Raw genomic sequence first — 22,723 nt, 5'->3', positions numbered from 1 at the left:
GTCGTGTTTATGAGGAAGGAAAAGTTTCAGCAGGCCGTCTCTTTGGGTCGGTATCACAACGGTTGTTCTTTGTCTCCTCATGTTGTCGGTGTCTGTTTCTTTGCTGTATTTCTATACTGAATTGAAGTCGGTACATGACCTGCTACTTATCCAGTTTTCATCTCGCTTGTGTGTCTGTGTATGTATCGTACAATGTGTTTTCCCTTCCACATGTGTTCCATTCCATTACCACATCATCCCGTTCCCTCGCCACTTCAACGTACCCGTCTTGAGTCGACTCAACTCCGGAGTCAACTTCCCTCACGCCCTCAGCTTCTCCATCTCCTCATCCTTCATCCTCGCCCAATCCACCATCACCCTGCCATCCTCACACTCGATCGTCGGAAACAAATCCTTGAACCCGGCGCCGTTTCGTGCACGCTCTGTTATGTATGTATGCACTACATCCTGGCCGTTGCACGACTCAGAGTGGATTGGACAACGGGCGGTGAAGACTGCGTTCTCAGTATCGGCAACACGATCGGTATTGACACCAGTGTCGTTGCCTTCCGTCTGCTCGTCAGGCGAGGGGAACGAGAAGATAGGTCGAGGTGTTGAAGATGGGTTCGCGGCGTTGTAAGCTTCGTTCAGCGCTTTTGAAGCGGCACGTGGTCGACCGGTGTTTATAGGTTTCTTCTCGGCCTGGACGATGTAACTGGGAGATGGAACAGGGTCGATGAACGCGGGGAAAGAAGATGTATCTGGTGCACGGGCCGGCGGAAAGGTGAATGCGGGTGTAGTATCGCGCTGCTGCGACGGCGCATGGCCTGAGCCTCCCCGTAGACCGACAGGTACCTGTCCGATGGGAGTCTGCGCCCTCAATGACTGAACACTGCTCGCAGGATGTCCAACAACCTCCTGTCTAGCATGAGCATTTAACTCATACCCCGTATCACCTGTCTCATAATCCCGCTGCGCCAACCCCCTCAAATACCCCGCACTCTCTTTCGACCGATAGTCAGGTGCACGAAACGGACTATTCTCCCTAGTCTGAGCCCTCGACTCGCGAATCACATCCGGATGACCTAGACCATGGAGGTACAAACCACTTCCACCACCATCGTCAGGTGAAACATCTCGTGGACTGCAACTCCGAAACCTAGACGGCGTGTGCGAGCGTGACGAGAGTCGAGATGGCGAAGGAGTAGGTCGACGAGAAACAGTTTCTACGAAAGCGGAAATATCGGAGGGATCCATCCATCCCTGTGAGACGGAGAGGTTGGCGACCATATCTTCTTCTTGCCATTGTGGAGCGTGGTGAGGCGCAGTTCCACTTCCAGCTTCGGCAACATCTGCGAGGGGGCTTAGTGATCGCCGGATCCCTTCTGCGGCTAGAAGTTGGTTCAAACGTGAGGTGCTCGCTATGGGTCGGAGTGAGGTAAGGCCTTGACCACTGCGGACGCTGAGACCATGCTGGTGGGTTGGCGATACGGGGCGTGAGACGAAGGGTGTGTTGTCTACCGAGGCGTTGCGGGAACCGGGGGCGGAGTACGCGAGGTAGTGGCCGCGGTCGTGCGGTGTGTAGCTTGTTGCTGGGAAGAAGCTTTGTGCAGAGTCGCTGGTGGTGGGAGGAGCTTCGACGGTGCCGATGCGTGGGACGTTGGTTGAGGAAGATGAAGTGCGGTGAGGTGGTGTTGGTCGAGAGCGAGAGTTGGGTCGTGAGCCGAGGTTCGAAGATACTTGTGAGGGTACTAGCAGTGTCGTGAAGGATGGGACACGTGAAGGAGCATGACTGGGTAACGGGTCCTGCGCGCTTGCCTTGGGGGTTACAGCAGCATCAATGTCCTTTGCGGTGCCTTTTACAGTCTCAGTCTCGACCTTTGTTTCCGTCTTCTTCTCCCCAGCTTTCTCCTCCTCCAGCGCCTTCTTCGTTTCTTGCTTCTTGATCTCCTCCTGCTCCTTCTGCCATTCCCACTCGTGAACACAAGATCTCTGCAAAGCAGCAACAGTGCTTTCAAGCACGAGATCCGGTTTCTTGGAATCGTAGAGCGGTGCTTGATCTGTAACGACCCCTACGATGTTGATGCCCTTTTTGGTCGAGAAGGGCACCGGCTCGATCGGGTTACCGACGGGATAGGCGTAGATGAAGTGGCCTCGGTAGTGGTACGCGACGCCTGTCTCGAGCGTGTGGTCGCCCTTTAGACCGGAGATGAAGACCCGCTGTTTGGTAGCTTTAATTCGGGCTGCGCGCTCTGGGATACGATCAGTATAGAGAACTTGTGCTGTAAGCGGGTTCGACCAAGCTTGGTGACTACTTCAGGAAGTAGCGATCGCTACATCATACTCGCTCAACGGAACTTAGGAACTTACCATTCGCGATAGTCTTTGCATTTCCTCTCCCCGACATCGTTGCGCCTGCTCAGACGGGTAATCGTGTGCGTTGGCGGTGGGTTGTTACGTGATGTCACAACAGCGTCGCGACAATCGCAGATGTAGACCGAGAAAGCAGCAATCACACCAAGTCACGGAAGTAGCGCAGGTATGTCGCGAAGTTATTCCTTTATGACCATCAGGCAATTTGGTGGTGATCACAAGTGACTTTCGATCCACGTATGACCCCGCAGCAAACGGCAGCTGAGCTAAGACCATGCGGGAATACTCTGGGTATGAGGTGGTGAAAGTGAAAGGGGACATTTCCTTTGGGTTGGTACGAGTATAGCAGGAGAAGGCATTTCGGGGTATGAGGATAGTAAAGAAAGGTGCTCGCAAGGGTCAACACGGTGCATGTCACATGTCAAAACAGGCAAGCGCAGAAATCGAGGGAAGGGACGGTGAACAATGAATAGCATGCTCAGATCTCATCTTGCAGAATTTTTCAACGTACGACAACGATGGAAGACATGTGCATGCCAAATTAATGCCACATGAAGATGTCAGGTGCTAATGATGGCCATTGACAGGTTTTGCAAAGGGAGACAACAGGGATGACAACACACGGATAGAAATGAGAGCATGGTTCGATTAAATGGGATATCAAATTGATTAAGACACGCTATTAAATTCTTCCTCTTTCTTCATAGGGTATCACACTCTATCGGGTAGCAGAGGTACCGTCAGATCCATCGGCAGCGGCACCAAGACCCTCCTCATCACCGGGCTCGGTGTAAGTGCCAGACTTCTTGGTGGCACCACGTGTGCGCTCGTCGAGGATGTTGCTCTTGTCGATGGCGTCCTTCTCGTCGCGCTCTAATTAGTGTTAGAATTATCCAAATCGATAATGTTTGTTGAAATACGTACCCAACTGTGCGTCAGAGTCACCGCCGTTGGTGTACTCGGTCGCCTCAACAGGCGCCTCGTCGTTCTGAACGGGAATCTCGTTCTGGCCGGTACGGGACTTGTAGTCGTTGTCCATGGCGTTGCCGTTGGGGATCTCGCTGGAGCTCATGATGATGGTATTGATGTTGTTGGTTTGGGTAGTGGATGTAGTGGTGAAGATGTTGAAGACGAGAGTAGTTGATTGAGATGTGATGATGTGTTGATGTAGAACCAAGCAGATGGGATTACCTCCTTATGTAGACGATGTGAACAGAGATGATACGTCATGGTGTCAGCCATGTCCCCTCAAGCCTCTGATGCAACATGGTGTTCGAAACAATAGGGAGGCAGGGCCGCGATCTAGATCCCATACCGCGATCACAAGTATGACCGCATAGTCCAGAATGCCATACTGACCTCCACAAAGCGCCATACCAGCATTGGATTGATGTGCATTGGAAAGGGGATAGGTATACGGCGATCCGGGAAGCGGGTCCCTTCCTAGAGGCGGGAGCTGATTGCGCTTGTCGGAGCATGCGATGCAATGACTAGCAGACGTGAGAGTCGCCGCGTCATACTGCGGTGGTGTTGCTGCGGGCCAATGCAACGAATGCAATGCAGCCCTTCACAACTCCTTCTCTTTCTAAATGACTGACAGTGCGCCGGTGTCTCTACGATGCGATTGATGCTATGCGAAGCTACGCAGACGTCAATATTGTCTGTCGGAACGTTCCCTAGACTGCGTCATGCCTCCACAAAGCTACGGGGACTGGACACCCGACATGCAAGGGACAGCACGATGGCCCATGGACCCAGAGCTAACATCGCACCTGCAGCCGAAAGAGGGTGACAGTCGACGTCAACACAAGCGTAGCGTCAGGGGAGTGTGGAGCCTCTTGTCTGAGCTACAGATTGGCGAGATCGATCGTGCATGAGATATCGGTTTCTGTGCGATGTCGATGACGCTGGAGGCTGGAAGTTTGTTTTGAGATGGCTGGTCGACGTTAGGTGGGAGCATTGACGCGAAACGCGACATCGCGACGTCACGACATCACGTTGGCCCGGAAGCGACTTAGCCTGTGTTAGGGGTAGGGATGCGAGCGATAGAGCAACCACATCATTGTATTCGAGATGCACATGTATTCTCTTTTAGCGATAACTGGGGCGTTGTCATTGCGTGCATGCGCAGTCTTGCTCTAGGTAGGTCCAGGGTGAACATACGCAGAACCCTAGCCAATTGCAGGATAACCCATCATCGCAGATAGGACGTAGCATTTCCAAGGCGTTACATTGCAGTCCACAGAGATTTTGATTTTCAAAGCGTAACCATGAGTTTGTCCCTGTCCAAATAATACATAGCAGAATAACTACGCCAAAGATGCACAACGTTTCTCAGATAATACAGCGACGATCATTCTACGCACTGGCGCCGGCATCGACCGCGGTTCCGCTCTCGCTCGTGTCCTTCTTCGCCTCCTCGGTCTTCTTCGCGGCAGCCATTTGCCATGCTGGGATAGCAGCGCGTCCCGGCGATGGCCTACCGTACGCAGGGAGAGGCTTCTCGGTAGCAGGGCTGGGAGTGGGCGCGGACGTTGCGCTACCATTTGTCTGAGTCTCGGTAGCGCTCGTGCCGTTGGTCTGCTCACTGGACGCAGGAGTAGAGGACGGCTGGGGTGTCGATGCCGAAGCAGCGGGTGTGCCGTTTGTGCTGGGTGTCTGCGACTGCGACTGCGCTTGTCCGTAGTAGCCCGAGGTGCTCTGTGGGCGTGGTGGTGCCGGAGAGCTCATTCTGTTGCCAATCAACGTCTTCAGGCTCTTCAGCTCGGTCGACAGCTCCTGCAGCCTCTTGTCGGTGGACTCCTTCTGAGAGTCCAATGCCTTTGGAATCAAGTCCCTCAAGCCGCGGACGTCATCCTCGATACGTCTGTTGTCGTCTCCCTGTCTCTTCGACGACTCCTTGAGGCTCGTCAGAACACTCTCCACCTCACCAAGCGCGTCATCCAGTCGTGTTGTCCGTGCCTCTTCCGATGCCTTGAGAGCGGTTGTGTCGGTGTTGAGCTGCTCGAGGAGATCGAACGCGCGCTTGAAGGATTCGTCGACTGAAGCCTTGTCTTGCTCCAGTTGAGGTTGTGTAGGTGGTTGTATCAGGGGCAGGACGTATCGTTTCGCTGTGAAGTAGAGGCCGTATCCTACACCGCCCATGACCGTCGCCATGATGAAGTAGTCGCGCCAGTCGCGTTTCGGCGGTCTGTATCTGTCAGCATCGGAACCGGATGTAGGTAATCTCTATGCTTACTCCGGGGGCGGCGGGGGCGGTTGCCAGTATTGTTGGGGAGGATAGCTCCCATACGGGGCTGCCGGCGGTGGTCTGTACGCATTGCTGGCTACTGCGGATGTCTGGGGTGGAGGCGATGAAGCATAACTGGGGTCTTCGGCTGCACGCGCGAGCGAGACATCGACTTCTTCTTGTGTGAGGTTCTTGGATTGGAGGAAGGCGATGCGCTTCTCAAGGGGCGCGCTGGCAACGGACGGGTCCTGGAGGACTGGCGGCTGTTAGTATCGTCGCGTACAGCGTGTCGTGTGTCAACCTACAAGACACGGCCGACTGTATTATATCCTCGCGGACCATATTGGCTACACGATACGCAATGCCGGTAGCACGCGCAGGTTGGAGTTGGTGATGGAACTGGAGAGTCGCGAAATGACGATCCGAAAGCTGGAGGCGGGTATGCCTCGGCTCCTTTAGATCGGCGGTCGGTTCCGCCTCGTCTCACGTGGCACGCCGACCGCAACTCTTTGCCAACTTCGACTCTGCGATGCGAGACGTCCCAACTCCAGATTATGACTTTCCATCGCAACATGCCCTGGTCTATGGTTATAAATACGGGCGATGCTGGTCATCTACACTACATCGGCAGTATGTCCACGGGAGAACGGTCAGCCGCCACCGACAAACACGGTACTGCGATGACGCATCAGACGCTGTGGCCAAATCAGCAGAGTCTGTACACTAACTTATGCCACTGCTCCATATTTCGATCACTATAGTATTCCTTACTTCTTCTCCTTGGAAACTTGGATTACTTCGCCCGCCGCGGAGCATCTGCAATACTTGGACTCAGCAGGTAGGGCAGAACAAACATAGTGTCAGTGAAAAAAGAGCGTGGATACATGGTGCTCATCCCATGTTTTGTCAATACCTCGACGTAATGTGCCCTGAAGAACATGGCAGACAGCACGAGAAAAAGAGCAGATTATCACGCAAGCTACTGAGAACCATGGTTGCGATACACTCAAGCCAAGGCTGACATTCGACATGCGACAGCATGCAAGCTACCCGAGCTTCAGAACATCGTTACACACTTTGGGAGTGTGTACTTCGATTTTCGGTATTTTCAATCGTCGCACTGTGTCAACGCGATTTCTTTGTAGTTTTGCCAGCTTTCATGATCACCGTTTGGTCACGTCTATCAATCGCTTTGTACATAAGGCGACTGCTTTGTGCCCGGCCAGTTAGAATACTGCACGCTTCCTCATATGAACACCCGCTCATTGGTTGTTCAGGGACACTATGAGCGCGCGGTATTTGGTCGGTTCGAGAGTGAAGGTGTGTACTGTGCGGAGCTCAGACTTTCTTGCGGTGTAATCACGACCTTCACCTCATTGTGAATGCAGTCCAAGACAAACGCAAATTTCCGCCTCTCCACTAATCTCACACTGCTCAATTTCTCGTTCTACCTCCTCGAAACTCTCGCATGTCTATAGCGATTGCAGCCACCGTCTAACTCAGCGACACCATGGACCGAACGAACATTATCGACGACAATGAAGTCGCGCGCGCCATGACTTTGGCTACGCCGAGGAAAGGCAAAGGAAAGGGTAAGAAAAAAGCTCCTGAATCCCACGCGAGCAGTCCTCCAAAGCAGAAGAGTACTGCGAGGGCAAGGGCAAAAAGTGCGACCCCAGCTACACCTTCCACCCCGACGCGGGCTTCTGGGGCTAGGTTCTACGAGGCGAACGGCTTGAAAATCCCGTTGTACAATAAAGACGGCTTAGGCAACAAAAAGAGGCCGTATGCTCGCTTATCCAAGGGTCTGCTTAAGTACAGCGTGGACGACTTACTTGACATTGTAGAGCAGTATGCAGGCGCGGAGAAGAGGCAAGAGCTGAAGGACGAGGGACTAGCGAAATCAAGGCTCGCGAACTGGATCGAAGAGAAGGAGACACTTGCTCTTGGACGCAATCCGAAGTCGACATTGTCTAGTAGGTTTCTTTCCCATCGTATTGAATGCGCGCATGTATACTGACAGTCTAAGTCGCAGATGACAAAGAAGAAGCCGATGATGCTGATGACGCCATTTCCTTCCCAGCCCCCACCACCCCGACATCTTCCAGTGTGAGAACACCAATACAGGCCAATACACCCTCTACACCCGTCAACAGAAAACATGACTCGCCAATTACGATCAAAGACAGTAGTACCTCCCGTCAATCTAGTCACCGGAAGAGGAGCGCACCTGATGAGCCACCGGACGGCCGGCCACACGCGAAGCTTCAGAAGCGTGACGCACTAACAAACACGGCTGCTGCAAATACTGGACATTCGGCTGAGGATGAGTTCACAGGCACCCTAGTCGACTACAACATACCAACGCTTTCGCAAACGGAAAGGCAAACATCGGTATATAACGCCAAAGGGACCCGCCAAGATGCTTTCATGCAGGCCACTGGCATGAATCCTTTGGATCCCGACCGCTCTTCGATAATCATTCGCGGACATAATGAGGATCGCGTGCTCACAGCGACATCTGGCCAAGGTTATCGCAAGGGCGAGACGTACTTCCATGAGACCACAAGTAAGTAACAGCTTTTCTTTGGATACTCCTGGTGCAATGCGGTTTGTTCCATTCGCTGCACACTTCCTTACGGTCATCTGAATACCCCCTGGGGCGGTCCAAACATAGATTATCTCGGCTGTTCACTCCGCTTGCTCCATACAACACACCTCGCTAACACGCTGCCTAGTACCACATCGCGCTACCAAGCACCACCAATCTCCTCCCGTCCCATATCTGAAAGAAGGAAACCACGGACGCAAAGGTGACTTTCAGGCCGATAACGACCGGCGCACGGGCCTGGGTCATCAATTTGAACCGGACGACTATCTCAAGTGGTCAGAGTTCAAGAACTTCCGCAGCACGATGTACGAGCAGTTCCCACACTATCCAAAGCCGAATCAGGGGATAGCAATTGATCTTGAGACCAAGGATACATGGGATGCATGGCAAATTTGGTACGATGAGTTCACGAAGAAGTACCCTGGCTATGCCGTCGCGCACTTGTGGCCTTGTGGCTGCGACAAGGTGAGAGACGAGGATGAGAGTGAGGAGGAGTAACGGTGAAGGAGATATCTATAGGCACACTGGAAGCATGTCCTTCAATTGCTATGTGGGAGCCTGCGGCATGACAAGGACGTAGGTCACGAGTGGTCAAGATGTAGATATGCTTACAAACTTCACCTCGATACCTGAAAACGTTAGTCGCCCCACGCTCATATCTTATAAATACCTCACAATGCTAAAATATTGGTTCAAGACTCCTAGTATCCTACTCACAGTGTCTACACTCGAGGTCCCTTACAACACTCGCTTACCTCTCCCGCAGCGCCTCACCAATCGAGACACCCATCTTACACAAAGAGAGTTTTGAAACTGAACAGGTCTGCAGACTACATCAAGTCAACAGCGTGCAAAGCAGGTCACACAACGTCAACGTAGACTGCAGGGTGTTCAGTCTCTTCCTACACCATCATCACCAGACAAGTCTACAATGGGTCTGAAGCTCGAAATCCCTCAGCGAGACATCTCCAAAGAGGAAGAGCGCAGGCTCAAGTTCCGAAAAGCCGCTGCAAAACGCTGGGTACCCAATCTTCAAAGGCCGCCGCCTCAGCTAAAAGAGATCAACGCTGCCTACAACAATAAGCTTATGAGGCATTACACCGACGGAACTGCAGCACCGTCAGACAACATCATCAGACCGCCAATCAGCAGGTCCGCCCGTGTCGACGCTTTACTCGCGACGCTCCCACTTCAACCGGCACAAAAGCTGCCAAAGTCACTCAGTCAAATACAAGCCGAGCACCGCGAACAAGTCAGAATTGAGGCACTTTTGGAGCCAAACAGGAAGATCACAGAAAGTGCGTACGCCAAAGAATTAGCGAGGGAAGCTTTCTCGTCAAATGGAAAACCTCGTGACCGCAAAAGTCTCAAGCGCAAGTCCATGGCTGATTCGGATCTGAAAGTCGAGATCATCCAGAAGGGACGTCAAGGCAAAGATAAAGACTTTGCCTGATTGGAGGGAGGCGAAGACGGATCGGTTTGCGGAGTCCACTGGGCAGGATGGAGTGTGATGAGTCAGGGGTGCGGTGATGGGCTCCGAGGCGAGCATATTACGACATTGGGTTGAGGATTGCGGCATTTGTTTTGAGGAGTACGGCGCTTGGGCTCAGTGACTGCGACCGTCGCGGCTGGGAAATATTGCGATTGTTTTAAGCATTTGGCTGATTGGCGGTGCTGGGGTAGAAAAATGTAGACTAGTCAAGGCAACTATGGTACTTCATTACACATAAGGGTCCACTTTGACATTTGTGACCAGTGATATAAATTGTATATGGCAGATACATGTAGTATCCACGCGACGCAACTACGGTACCTGATATTGTTGTACGTGAGTGTCCACTTCGAGGTCCTCGGCCAGTGATGTAGGATGTATATGGCAAGAAATGTAAAATCTCAGCAATGCAACTATGGTACTGCTATGACTAGTTCCGCTTACCATGTGCGCACCTTGGTTTCCATGCGCGCTCACATATTTTATACCGAGCTAGCGGTATAGATAAATTATGTCCATGTCCACTTCCAAAGACCATACCATCACACCAAACCTCTACATCAAAATTCCGCAAAGAAAGTTGAATCCCAACTAAACCATCCAACACCAACAAAAAACCGGTAAACCAAGCATCATGAACCATTTCCTCTCGCCCGACCGCATGGTCGCAAACTCGCCTCCTCAAATGGGCGATGAAGCATCACCACCCACCACACCATCAGCCAAGAAGCCCAAACATAAATGCCGGCTAATCATCCATCCCCCCAAAACACCATCGCCAAAGAAGCCCAAGCGTGGATGCCGCCTCACCATTCACCCACCCACGCAAAACCATGCCAAAACCCAATACCTCCCAACATCCCAATCACTCCCACAGAAGGCGCCAAACACCAGCGCCACACAGAAGAAGAAGCCCTTCTTCCAACATTTCAGAACGCGAGCACAACTACGCACACCCGTCAATAAAACCTACTATTTCCCCACCGCCCAGAAAGCCAGAAATAACATGCGCAACTCTCACTTTCTGGAGTTGGTGAAACTGGGTGTTACGCCGCTGATCCACAAGTGTGAAGACATGGGTGATTTGGGACTCAGTGGCGTGGAGATGGAAGATGAAGAGAGAGGGGAGAGGGGCGAGCTGGAGTTTGGGACTGGGTTGAAGGCGGAGATGGAGGAGGATGATGTGAAGAGGGGGAAGATGGCTTGGTTGAAGGAGAAGTTGTGGGGGAAGGGGACTTGGGCTGTTTTTACTAGGAGGGAGGAAGAGGAGGAGAGGGAGCGTGAGCTTATGTGTTTGGCGAGAGCGGCGGTGCCGCTGATGGGTACGCATGATGAGGATGAGATGGAGATTAACGGTGGGCCTGTGATGAAGACAGAGATCCCGAATATGGGTGACTATATGGGTGACTTCTCGGAGGATGATGTTCGATGGTTAGTAGGCTTGGGGGTGTGAGGGCTCATGAGATTTGATGGAGAGCACCTTCAGGCTATGTCATAGGCGCGACGGGTTGCAGGGCATGACTGCGGAACACGGGTATACGGTGGTCCACGATAGTGTTTACATTCTCATATTCTTTCTTCTAGTAATCGTAAAATCCCTTTCCACTCTTCTTTCCCAGCCATCCTGCATCGACCATCTTCTTGAGCAGCACTGCGGGCCTGTACTTGGAATCGCCCGTGTCGTGGTACAAGACCTGCATGATCGCCAGACAAGTGTCGATTCCGATGAAATCCGCTAGTTGCAGTGGGCCCATTGGTACATTCGTTCCGTTCTTCATGATGCTGTCAATGTCCTCCTTGGCGCCCACACCTGTTTCTAAGCAAATGACAGCCTCGTTAATGTACGGCATAAGAATGCGGTTGGCGAGAAAACCGGGGCTATCGGCGGACTTGGAGGGAATCTTTCCCATCTTCTCACAAAACGCGATTGCAGTTTCGACGGTAGCTTGTGAGGTCTGGAGGCCGGTGATGATCTCGACGCCCTTCTGGATGGGCACTGGGTTCATGAAGTGTGTGCTGATGACGCGCGATGAAGCCGAGAGATCTGTTGGGTCGGTGGTAGTGCTCGCCGCGATCTTGGTAATCGATATGGACGAGGTGTTGGTGGCTAGGATGGCGTGCGATGGGCAGATTTGCGCGAGTTGCGAAAAGATCTTGTGCTTTAGGTCTGGGATCTCTGGTACGGCCTCGATAACGAAGTCGACGTCTGACAGATCGTCCATTGATGTGCTGGAAGTCAATCGCTCTCTTGCCGCGGCGGCGTCATCTTTCGAGATTCTGCCCTTTCCAACATCCTTTTCGAGGAGCTTGTCCGCGAACTTCAGGCCTTTGTCGATTGATGCTTGGGAGTTGTCAATCAACCGGACCGGTACTGAGGCCCTCTGTGCTGCTACAAGAGCTATTCCGAGGCCCTGGACATGTTAGGTTGACAGCTGTAGGGTTGGTGCATTGATGCATACCATCTGGCCTGCTCCAATAACACCCAGCTTCTTGACCTCAGCGGCAGCACCGACAGAGGGAGTTGAGCTGAAGGCACGGCATTGCTGCCGCACAGCGCATCGGGCGGCTTGTTTTGAGGCCACGGAGAACATCGTGTGTATCTAATCGAAGGATTGCACGAATTGTGAAAGATGCGCGATCAACATGTGATGAAGAACGACATTTCCCCAGGCCGATGAGAACCGCGGCGGGCTAGCCGAGGCATGACGTTGACTGGCGGCGGGAAGGCGCGAGGATCAGTCTTGTCTTGGCGGATTTGCGCGGTTTGTCCCGCTTGTGGCACTTTACGCGTCGACGCGTCTTTTGGGCCATCGCGACACCGGCGGGCAATCTGAGCATCAACCACGACAATGGCTCAGACAACGCTGGACGATTGGGCGCAGGACACCGTTAATCCGGAAGTTCGCGCTCACGTCTCTAGTCTGATATCTGCTGTACGTATCCCCTTTCACTGACACAATGGCTACTGACATACAATCAGCTCGGTGGTATTGGCGATGACGGCACGTATGCACTCGGACACGACGCCCTGCTCTGTCTCAAGGACCTACGGAAATGGCTGAAGTTCGCCGACGGGCAGTACAATCGACGCGATGTAGCACGATGTATGGCCGAAGCAAACCTCGTAAAGGGCGACTTGCTGGAGATACTGGCCAAGATATCACCAACTGTCATGGACAGCGCCTGGAAGCACAAGATTGCGGTTGCGACATGTGAGAAAATGTACTCCGAATATAGAGACTGTACTGACGACCGCAGTGGAACTTCTCGTGCCTTTGACTTGGCCCAACGAGATCGACCCCACTGAAGCGACCGTAAACCACCACCGACATGGGCCTTATATCGGGCTCGCCCAAATCGGCTACAAACGTGCTATTCTGCAATTCGACCGAGACCGAACCCTGCAGACTGCTGTCAAGATCGCGCTCCCTTCTATGGCCGTACCCCTCCGAGAACGCACACCACGAGACGAGGGCATTATCCGAATCGCACTATACTTCATACGCAACATCGCCATGCTCGCGCCCCCGAACAATGCACACATGGATACCGACGAAGCTGAAGTCTCCCGATCTGCAACGATTGATACTTTCCACGAGCAGGATATATTCCAAGTTCTTCTGAGTATAGCGTCAAGCATCGGGGAGGACTTTGTTACCCAAGACGTCGTAATCCTCGAAATCCTGTTCTTCCTGCTCAAGGGCATCGATGCTGAGAAGCTGTTCATGGAAGACAAGAAGCTCAACACTAAGAACACGGATGAGCTTAAGGGCTTGATTCAGAAAGAAAAGGCTATGCTTGCAGGGTACGCTCGCAATGCACCAACCCGGCATAACCGATTCGGAACGATGATCTGGATGAAGAGGGACGACGAGAAAGTTACAACTATATCTGGGCAAGATGTGCTAGGAAAAGCGCAGGCTAGCATGCAGAAGATGGACGATACAAAGAAGTGGAATAAACCCCGCCGTCCCGGAAAGAAGCAAGCCGGTGATGAAGAGAGAGAGGAGTTCGATCTCCCAGTACCACTGACCTCTTCTGCGCGGAAACATATCAAAGCATTCGTCGAGGAGTTCCTGGACTCGTCCTTTAACCCTCTATTTCTGCATCTGCGGAAAGCTATCGAGCGCGAAACGGAGCGTGTGGAAACACGACACTCCAGGCAGTTCTTCTACCTCGTATCGTGGTTCCTACGAGCAGAGTGCGCACGGCGGCGGACGATGAAGGAGAGGGCCGCAGACCCGAAGAGTCCTGAAGTTCTATCCGCTGAAGATGAGAGCTACGGACTGGTAGCCGAAGTCATGAATCAGGAGACTTTCATTCTACTCAACCGCTTCATGCAGAAGAGTCAAGATGAAAAGGCATGGCGAGACCTTAACGCTGGGCTGAAATGCTTCACGCAAATCTTGCTCACTGTGCATGAGATGTCCGAGTCAGGCCTTGAGGAAGACCAAGAGATTGCCGAGAACATTCAAAACCGTATCTTCTACGAAGAATCAACACATGACAGGATAGTCATGATCCTGAGGTCATACAAAGATCAAGGGTTTGGCTATCTTGACGCAGTCACAGAGCTGTCTCACGTGTTCTTGCGGATGCTCGAGCGGTATGCGAAGCAGAACGTTGATATGCAAATTCGATCGAAACGGCGAGCCCGAAAGATCAAGAAGAAGAAAGCTGAAACGCAGGGCGAAGACGGAGAGGAAGAGGGCAACGTTTCTGAAACTGAAGACCTCCAACAAGCCCAAAAGACGGTTTCTGAACGCAAGTTCGATTTCATGAAGTTCTCGGCAAAGTTTGTGAACCAAAGTAGCGTCAACACGTTCGTTGCCTTTGCCAAGTACTTCAGCGACCTCGATACCGAACAGCTGAAGCGTGCGCATCGCTTCTTTCACCGTGTCGCTTTCAAGATGGAGCTTGGTGTCTTGCTGTGCAGGGTGGACATCTTGGCGCTTTTCAACAAGATGATGAAAGGTCCAGGTGGTCTTGATCCAGAGTCGCCCGCTTACAGAGAGTGGGATGATTTTGTCAAACACTTCTTCAGGCAGGTTGTAAAGAGAGTACAAGAGAGGCCAGAACTGGTAGTCGAGATGCTGTTTGACAAGATCCCTGCAACCATCTTCTTCCTCGAGCACGGATTTGATCGAGAGATACACACTCGAGCGCCACGAGCTCCGGCAGAGCTTGAGGTCAAACCTGGAATGGAGCTACCTGATCAGATTGGTGTCGCTGTTGGTGTTCTTGTTAATCAGTCAAAGTCGGATGCTCTCCGCTGGGTACGCGATGTGCTTACATCGGCAGCTGAAGAGCGCAAGGCGTGGGAAGAGGCCGCTGAAGCACAAAAGGCGTTGGTGGCCGACGTAGAGGAGCGTCCAGAAGGCGAGGCACCTGAGAACCCAGACACTGAAACCTCTAAGCCGCCATCAATCTGTAAGTATCCCTCTCGTTGTGAGGAAGTCTGCTAACCGAGTCTAGTCATCAAGCACGATACCGAAGAACGTCGCGTCGCTATGTTCAAAGACAACAAACTACGACTGCTCATGAACCTGGTCGGCTTCGAGAGATTAGGAGAACACCACGATCCGGACGCTTCATGGATCATACCTGCATCACTTACTTCAACGCAATTGCAAGAAGCCATAGATCTCATTCGCAAGTATGAGTTCGATCCCCCAACATATGAGGACGGCAAAGCGCCAGAAGACTTGCTTCGTAGCAAGGCTGCAGCAGCTCGACGCTCCACTCGTCGGGCCGAGTTTGACGATGACTCTGACGGCATAGACCGCGACGAGGAAGAGGACCACGGAGAGTACGCTAAGGGTGGTCCCACTGAGAGAGATGCAGACGCCCCTCGCAAGACGCTGAAGCGACGACGCCGAAGGAATAGTGCCGTGGAGCTTGACGACGAAGAAAAGGACCGCAGAGCCGAGGCACGTCGCAAGAAGGAAATCGAGAAGCAGGCCAAAGCATTGAGTACCATGTACGTGCACGACTCAGACGACGAGGACTGGGACGCCGAGAAGGATGCCGCCTTCTTCGCGCGAGAACAGGCAATCCGCGAGGAAAACATGAAAGTGTTCAAGAAGTCGCTTGTACTTGGAACCGTGGAGCCAGTAGCATCCAAGAAGCGAAAAGCTGATGCACCGGCCAAGAAGAGCAAGAGGAGAAAGAGTCCACCGAAACGGAAAGCGCCATTCGCCGATAGTGACGACGATATGGAAGGTGCAGAGAGCAGCCAAGCTCCTTCCGTGGTTGATGGCAATGAGGAGGAAGATGAGGATGAGGACGAAACTACAGACACGCCGCTTTCATCGCAGAACGCTGGGGCAACAGCAGCACTTAGTGATGCGGATACGCCCCGGAAGCCAGTGAGTGATGCTGCGACGAAGAGCACGGATGCTACGATGCCAGACGCAGATACGGACGACGATGAAGATGATGCACCGGTAGCACGTAGACCAGCGGCGGCGCGCAATATGAGGGCTGGCTTTGTCATTGACAGTGACTCGGAGTAAAGGAGACGGGTAATAACATCTTCGGTGTTGTTTAAGGGAATGGTTGCATAGCATAGCATGGTGTCTTAGGTTTGTGCTTTTCAATGTTTGAATACCCATTGTCTTGTTGTCTCAATATCCCCCTTATTTTTCCATGTCGTGGTATCAGTCAGGTGCAGGACAAATTCAGGTTGGTCGAACAGAGGATGCAAACTCCGATGCAGATGTCTGTTGACTAGAGACGCGTGGAAAGTGTCAAGCATACGGGCGGCTCTACGCCAAGAGCCCACACGATTGCAGTTCGGGGGCGTTTGCAGTTGCTCCTTCCTGTCGTTTGGTCACGACTGCATCTTTTCGTTCCATGACGTTGTTCTTAATCCAAGGTGGCTGCTTCGTGCCTTCCTTGTTTACCTCCTCACGGACAACATCATCCACCACAACAACATTCCGCGGGTAAGCCTTTCTTCCCCACAAACGCTGCACACCACGCTCCAGCCATGCTAACATATTCAGATCGACACAGATTCGAGCAGATTCGCGCGCGGTGGGAGACGCCTCAGCCAAGTGGAGACGGAGCAGCGGCGATGGTGGGCTGGAGAGAGAAATCGACAACTCACCTCCCGGTGGGTGGCGAGCCTCAAGAAAACAGCAGCAGCAAATTCCGGAGAAAGCTCAGCTATGGCTTCGCTTTCATATCAAATCCCCTCTCGCAGCGAAGGACGACCCCGGGACGTCATCAAGTGAATGTGCCGTCATTGGCTGTTACTCAACCATCTGCAACCGACATTACTACAAAAAATATTGTATCCGAAGCTGCGCTTTCGCCAATGCGTGTTTCTGCGCCATCCAACCACTCCAACGATGCGACCGAAGAGTCCGCAACAGTCCCGTTCAGCAAGACTTTACCCAAAAGCGCAGATACCGATACCACACCGCAGCCACTGCCTCGATCGCGTACGCTGAGCTTCATCCCGCTCCCGGTTAGGGTAGAGCCTCAGTCGTTCGCCGCAGACGTAGAAGGCGCAGTCAAGTCCCATTCCCTCGCGGTAATGCCTCAATCAGAGCCAGATTCGGTACCTTCGAAGATTCCTACTCCCAGTCCGCCATCCTTAGAGCGTCGTCGCTCTAGTCCACGTCAACACGTTCAACAACACGTCTCGTACCGCGCTTCTCAACAGATCAAACACATCGCGACTGCCCACGCGTTGGCGGCCGCAAACAATGGCTCTCCGGTGAAGCATTCCTATCAGTTGCGCTCACGTACGACACCAAATCTCGTCAAAACAGCCAACGGGCCACAGTCGGCGCGATATATGGCTTCCAGGCGGCCAGGACCTAAGATGTCTGTGGTATCACCAGTAGCTCAAAGGCCGCCTCTGCAAGAGAATATACCGACGGACAGACGTATATCACACAGGCGGTCGCAGATACAAGAGAGGACGCTGAAGAGGGAATCACTTGCAGTGCCCGGTACTCTGAACAGTAGAAGGTCGTTTGGTCCGGGACTACAATATTCACAGAGCAGGGAGCCTAGCTTCGCGACTCCACCCACAGTAAGAAAGAGGATGAGCTCACAGCTTGCACAGCAGACGCCAGTGACAGTAAAGCGGATACAGTCGGAGGAACAAAGAGATACACCAGCAGCACTACCCTCGGTATCGCAATCTGCAGTTGTACAGTCTCGGAACACCGAGCTTCCAACACCTACTCCAGATGCGAGCGACAATGCCAGGCCAGCCCTTCCCCGGTTGCCCACGGACAGAGAAAAGCAAAGGAAAACGCTAGGAACACCAAATGGTTTGGGCGGCGTCTGGCGGTCATCCCATGCTTTGGCGATGACTACACATGAGGTGAGCAGACTTCCACGTTCCCAAACCTTCCATAATTTTGGAAGCCACCTGGAAGTCGCTCCACCAGTGCCTCGCATCCCGGAGCAGTACAGGACAGCGTCTTTGTCGAGCTTGGTCCAGTCAGCATGCATGAATCCGAAGAGCACTGTCCCGTCTCAACATGTCAGGGTCAGATCAGACGCGAGCTCGTGCGAGTCGATACCCGAGGAGACGGACGAAGAAAGACTGAGTGTCACGCCGCCATATACACCTTGTCAGCCTGGACGAAGCCTTGTGTCATCAATGAAATTCACCGAATCTAGTTTCAGTCTGGCGGCGTTCCCCCCAGTACCAACCAGACTCCCGATCAGAGCATCAAACACCACTGGAAACGTCTGGACCTATCCTTCCAGCCGATTGTGGAGTAGACATGGGCAAAAGAATCCCGACGTTGCTGACAATGAGATCTTCCAGGTTAAAGACTATATGCCGCCGCTTTACTGGGCTGGAAGATTCCAGTCTCGATACGATCAATGGCGTACCGATGCAATGAAAGCTGAACTTGACCCTGCCCATCAAACCTCCGGCCTCTTGGGAGAATGCAAATTGAATCAAGACAAGCTGGCGGCGTGCTACATACTCGGACAACTGCGCGACCTGTGCGCTTCCGATCAAGCAGCAGATAGCCTTTGGGTACGTTCCATCTGCGCCATGACTCTGAATCCGTTATACTGACTACGCCCAGGAGTTCGAGTACAAATACAGGAGAGAGCATAAACTGCTCGGCAATCCGGCAGACCTTCCGCCGATGTCATTCCGTAAGCACGACGACAACACGACTTCTGCAGGAGCTGGAGCCTTTGGACGGGCCGTAAGGAAGCTGACCCCACGCAAGGCTAGCCTGATCAACCTAATGAAGGGCAAGGGCTGGAACAAATCCGACGACTCGACTGAGCGGAACCAGGAGACGTCCTCGGATGGTTCATAACTCTACCAGGATGATGGAGGTTGTGGAAGGTGGACGGCCACGTTACGACCTGGACGAGAACACGGAAGTTGACGATGAGGTTACGATCATGTGAAACCTGCAAAGAGTAAAGGATGTTACGAGACACAACGATGGCAAAAAGAAAGCGCGAGAGTTTGAGACACTGTGCATGGCATGAGAACGTCAAGACATCAATTTTGTGATCTGCACGGGAAGCATGCATTGTTAGATATCCACAAAGAGGTAGTAATGTAATTCTTAGTCGACATTACGGCTTGAGTAGAACCGGCGATAGTCATTGACCGAGGCGTTAACTGCTGTGAGCATGACATATGTACATTGATGCATCGACACGACGTTTAAAGCTTTTTGTAGCTTTCACACGTACATTATTCACAAATCAGTAAGCCCTTGTTTGCCCGCGGTCTGTAACGGCTTATCCGATAGGCTTGGGCTTAGCAATCCGAGATCGAAACGCTCTTGGAAATTACTTCGAATTGTTGGAAGATCGAACGATGAGGTCTCCCAACAATTCGAAGTGATTTTCAAGAGCGTTTCGTCCCCGGACCGCTAAGCCCAAGCCTGTCGACTAAGTCCAGGACCAGACGAATGTATACATAGTGCTATGATCAGGCATCGTATCCTCCCACAAGATATGCGCGGTGACCCATCATATCCGGTGTATTTGTGCCTCTACTCCTTCTTCTCAGGCTTAGGCGAAAGCTCCTCGACGATGTTGTTGGGATCTTTCCACGCCAACGCAACGTATTTGGTGTGGCTTCCTCGTGCGAAGACTTCTCCCTTGTTGTTGCTGAAGTTGATGGACGTGAAGGCGAGTGTTTTGCCGACTGGAGTTATGTAATCAGCTACTGCATATCTTGAGGAAGAGATGCCAACATGATGGACTCACACTTATCACACGTTACTTCAGCCTTGATCAAGTCGCCAATCTTGCCGCCTGAGGAGAGGTAGGTTACGTTTAGGTCGGTGGATACACCTGTCGCGAAGAGGCCACGGGATGCTACTGCGAGGGAGCCGCCGAGGTCGACTGGGTGGGGTTGTGAGATACTGGTGTTTGAGTGGGGGGTTTTGGGAGGAACGGCTTACCCATGCTAGCTATTGTGCCGCCGTGGAGGATGTTGAGGCGGTTCTACGTTAAGTGAGTTTCGAGAACATCGTAGGAGATGATAGGTGGGACAGCACGAACTGTGTGCTCTTTCTGGATGTCTAGCTCGAACTTGACGCGGCCTGGGACTGCCGAGGTCACTCGGAGCTAGAATTGGTGTTAGCATGATAACGTACCAGAGCTATGAACTCTCATAACCTACACCGTCTAGTAGTCTTTCGTGTCGCTTCTATCAGCTTCGTGTCTACATGCTTAGGTGCTGATGGTACCTTGGCTCCAGGCCCGAGTTCGCTCGGAACGACTCCCAGACCTAGCGACACGTTAGAAAATCCATAAGGTTGGTCAATGGCATGGCTGGTTAACTCACAGATCTCACAAACTTCAGCGCCGGCATGATTGATGCTCACCCCGCGATGTGCGAAGAGTGATGTCGATGTTCCGCTCGGCAGTTGCCCACGTACCTCGGAAGCTAGACCAGGGTGGAGCGGAATTTGTGGGGTGAGCTTTCCGCTCGCTCGGCGCGTCATCAACTTTCTTTGGCGATTGGCGACCTGCGACTTCCACTTGCGCGACCCACGCGTCGCTACCGCCCAAACTCGTGGACCCTTTCTCTCCGAACATGATAATACGGCGGTAGACCGACATCCTCCTCTCCACATCCCCCACGATGTCGGCTTCATCTTCATCTCAGGCGCTGGAATACCTCGAGGGTCTGCCTGTCGCGACACACCGGCGGCTGTATGAGCAGCCTTCCACCGTGTTGGCGGTGCTCCGCTGCATGCTTCCGCATCTTGGTGAGTGCATTTATTACGTCCGCAATCCTGTCGCTAACAGAGCCACAGCCAAATCCATAGTCTTTGCGATGCTCTACAGACCCTCATCCTTCCCCGTAGCCGACATGGACGCCTGGTTCAAGCCTTCCGCTAGGAAAGAGAAGGAACAGGCTCTCTTTACCCTCGAACGCCTACACATCATTGCCCCTGCTAAACAGGACGACGGTACCTTCTCGTGGACACTCAGCAAAGACTTTCAAGGCAGCCTGCGGAACGCCCTCGAGGGCTCCGGTACCCACCGCTCGTTCGGTGTGCCGGCGACCAGAGAAGAGAGCGGCGGAAAGCGGTTAAGCATCGACTTCCTCGACGAATACTCGCGATCGCAATGGGAGGGTATACTCTATTACTTGGTGAGCGGCGCGGCTGGACTTAGCAGAGACAGTATCGAGAGAGCAGAAGTCGGTCCTGGAACGAAGAAGCTGCTACATACCGGTGACCTTGTGAGGACCGTACATGGAAGTCCAAGGATTACCAAAGACGGCTTCTCTTTTGTGCTGCAAGAGACGAACGCCCAAGTCTGGAGTCTGCTCATTGTCTACCTGAAAATGACCAACGAAGTAAGTATTGAACCCCACGAACCCTGCGACGACTGTCCTCTTCGAGCTCAGCCGGCGCCAACGAACACCGAATCTGACCTCGACCCCCAGCTCGGCATGTCCGAAACCGAAGTATTATCCTTCCTCTTCATGCTTGGTTCCCTAGAACTAGGCCAAGACTATTCCACATCCACGCTCTCCCCCACCCAATCTCAGATGCTCGAGGACCTCTCCTCCATGGGCCTTGTCTACCGCTCGGACAAGAACGCGCGAACCTTCTACCCCACGCGCCTCGCCACAACCCTGACCTCAGATTCCGGCAGCGCCATGTCCGCCTCCTCCAACGACATCGCCCAAGCCTCCCAAGGCAACGCCGGCCCCTCGGCATCCGCAAACAAGGGCTTCATCATCATCGAAACAAACTATCGCCTCTACGCCTACACAAACAGCCTCATCCAAATCGCCATCTTATCCCTCTTCACCAAACTTCAACATCGCTTCCCCAACCTCGTCTCCGGCAAACTCACCAAAGAATCCGTCCACAAAGCTGTTCAATCAGGCATCACGTCGAGCCAAATCATCTCCTATCTGACGACCTACGCGCATCCTCAGATGCAGAAGACAATTCCCTACATCCCGCCTACGGTCATGGACCAGATCCGGCTTTGGGAATACGAAGGCGAGCGTGTGGAGACTACGACGGGGTACTTGATGCGCGAATTCGGCTCCGAATCAGAGTACAGGGATGTGCTGGGGTATGCGGGTGCGCTGGGTGTGCTGGTGTGGCAGAACGACGCGAATCGCTGTTTCTTTGTCAGTCAGGTGGAGCAGATTAGTGCGTATCTGAAGAAGAAGAAGGAGACTAGGGATATTGCTCGGGGACGGTAGATTTGACCCCGGGTCACGAGTTTCATTGCGGATGGCTGAGGTGTATACATGGAGGGCTTGGATATGCAAAGCTACTCGAGCTAATCGCATTGGTATGGGCGTTTTGGGGGACAAGCATTGGCGTTTAGTGGGGAATGTTTGTATAAAGCTTGACGATACGGTTCTGGCTGATGGGTCTAGGATTAAAGATGCTTGGATCTTCTGGTCCCAATGCTCTGTCCGAGTGTTCACTGGGTGTCCGGTTCCATTAGAGGCAGACGGTGTGCCTTCACCGCTTGATTTGTCAAGTGAGGGATATAGCACTTCGTCGGAAATCCCTCACTTGACAAATCAAGCGGTGAAGGC

The 22,723-nt window shown here is 52.8% G+C and overlaps 11 protein-coding genes across 11 annotated transcripts; 6 read left to right on the top strand and 5 right to left on the bottom strand.

Moving 5' to 3' along the window:
* Positions 1–300: 300 nt before the first annotated feature.
* On the bottom strand, positions 301–2,386 carry J4E79_002862 (uncharacterized protein; the record flags this gene model as incomplete). Its single annotated transcript, XM_049351759.1, has 2 exons — positions 301–2,231; positions 2,350–2,386. The coding sequence occupies 2 exons, from the start codon at positions 2,384–2,386 to the stop codon at positions 301–303; spliced, it is 1,968 nt and encodes a 655-aa protein (XP_049213230.1).
* A 684-nt stretch (positions 2,387–3,070) lies between these two features.
* On the bottom strand, positions 3,071–3,424 carry J4E79_002861 (uncharacterized protein; the record flags this gene model as incomplete). Its single annotated transcript, XM_049351758.1, has 2 exons — positions 3,071–3,225; positions 3,277–3,424. The coding sequence occupies 2 exons, from the start codon at positions 3,422–3,424 to the stop codon at positions 3,071–3,073; spliced, it is 303 nt and encodes a 100-aa protein (XP_049213229.1).
* Positions 3,425–4,710: 1,286 nt separating this feature from the next.
* J4E79_002860 (uncharacterized protein) lies at positions 4,711–5,923 on the bottom strand (the record flags this gene model as incomplete). Its single annotated transcript, XM_049351757.1, has 3 exons — positions 4,711–5,542; positions 5,591–5,837; positions 5,887–5,923. The coding sequence occupies 3 exons, from the start codon at positions 5,921–5,923 to the stop codon at positions 4,711–4,713; spliced, it is 1,116 nt and encodes a 371-aa protein (XP_049213228.1).
* A 1,168-nt stretch (positions 5,924–7,091) lies between these two features.
* On the top strand, positions 7,092–8,690 carry J4E79_002859 (uncharacterized protein; the record flags this gene model as incomplete). Its single annotated transcript, XM_049351756.1, has 3 exons — positions 7,092–7,557; positions 7,617–8,150; positions 8,320–8,690. 3 exons carry the CDS (start codon positions 7,092–7,094, stop codon positions 8,688–8,690), a joined length of 1,371 nt encoding a protein of 456 aa, XP_049213227.1.
* Positions 8,691–8,868: 178 nt separating this feature from the next.
* On the top strand, positions 8,869–9,645 carry J4E79_002858 (uncharacterized protein; the record flags this gene model as incomplete). Its single annotated transcript, XM_049351755.1, has 2 exons — positions 8,869–8,896; positions 9,014–9,645. The coding sequence occupies 2 exons, from the start codon at positions 8,869–8,871 to the stop codon at positions 9,643–9,645; spliced, it is 660 nt and encodes a 219-aa protein (XP_049213226.1).
* Positions 9,646–10,318: 673 nt separating this feature from the next.
* Positions 10,319–11,137, top strand: J4E79_002857 (uncharacterized protein; the record flags this gene model as incomplete). Its single annotated transcript, XM_049351754.1, has 1 exon — positions 10,319–11,137. One exon carries the CDS (start codon positions 10,319–10,321, stop codon positions 11,135–11,137), a length of 819 nt encoding a protein of 272 aa, XP_049213225.1.
* Positions 11,138–11,264: 127 nt separating this feature from the next.
* On the bottom strand, positions 11,265–12,275 carry J4E79_002856 (uncharacterized protein; the record flags this gene model as incomplete). The annotated part of the gene is made up of 2 exons (XM_049351753.1): positions 11,265–12,095; positions 12,144–12,275. 2 exons carry the CDS (start codon positions 12,273–12,275, stop codon positions 11,265–11,267), a joined length of 963 nt encoding a protein of 320 aa, XP_049213224.1.
* A 258-nt stretch (positions 12,276–12,533) lies between these two features.
* On the top strand, positions 12,534–16,199 carry TOF1 (Topoisomerase 1-associated factor 1; the record flags this gene model as incomplete). Its single annotated transcript, XM_049351752.1, has 4 exons — positions 12,534–12,617; positions 12,665–12,896; positions 12,943–15,114; positions 15,160–16,199. The coding sequence occupies 4 exons, from the start codon at positions 12,534–12,536 to the stop codon at positions 16,197–16,199; spliced, it is 3,528 nt and encodes a 1,175-aa protein (XP_049213223.1).
* Positions 16,200–18,556: 2,357 nt separating this feature from the next.
* On the top strand, positions 18,557–18,995 carry J4E79_002854 (uncharacterized protein; the record flags this gene model as incomplete). The annotated part of the gene is made up of 2 exons (XM_049351751.1): positions 18,557–18,700; positions 18,753–18,995. The coding sequence occupies 2 exons, from the start codon at positions 18,557–18,559 to the stop codon at positions 18,993–18,995; spliced, it is 387 nt and encodes a 128-aa protein (XP_049213222.1).
* Positions 18,996–19,688: 693 nt separating this feature from the next.
* J4E79_002853 (uncharacterized protein) lies at positions 19,689–20,648 on the bottom strand (the record flags this gene model as incomplete). Its single annotated transcript, XM_049351750.1, has 6 exons — positions 19,689–19,843; positions 19,906–20,043; positions 20,103–20,145; positions 20,203–20,268; positions 20,391–20,431; positions 20,489–20,648. The coding sequence occupies 6 exons, from the start codon at positions 20,646–20,648 to the stop codon at positions 19,689–19,691; spliced, it is 603 nt and encodes a 200-aa protein (XP_049213221.1).
* Positions 20,649–20,788: 140 nt separating this feature from the next.
* On the top strand, positions 20,789–22,378 carry J4E79_002852 (uncharacterized protein; the record flags this gene model as incomplete). Its single annotated transcript, XM_049351749.1, has 3 exons — positions 20,789–20,915; positions 20,964–21,511; positions 21,602–22,378. 3 exons carry the CDS (start codon positions 20,789–20,791, stop codon positions 22,376–22,378), a joined length of 1,452 nt encoding a protein of 483 aa, XP_049213220.1.
* Between the last annotated feature and the right edge of the window lie 345 nt (positions 22,379–22,723).

Source organism: Alternaria viburni (genome assembly GCF_023758015.1).
Source record: "Alternaria viburni strain BMP 2772 chromosome Unknown scaffold_5, whole genome shotgun sequence".
Classification (NCBI taxonomy): domain Eukaryota; kingdom Fungi; phylum Ascomycota; class Dothideomycetes; order Pleosporales; family Pleosporaceae; genus Alternaria; species Alternaria viburni.
The sequence above is the reverse complement of the archived record's forward strand: the minus strand, read 5'-3'. Positions and strand labels throughout refer to the sequence as shown.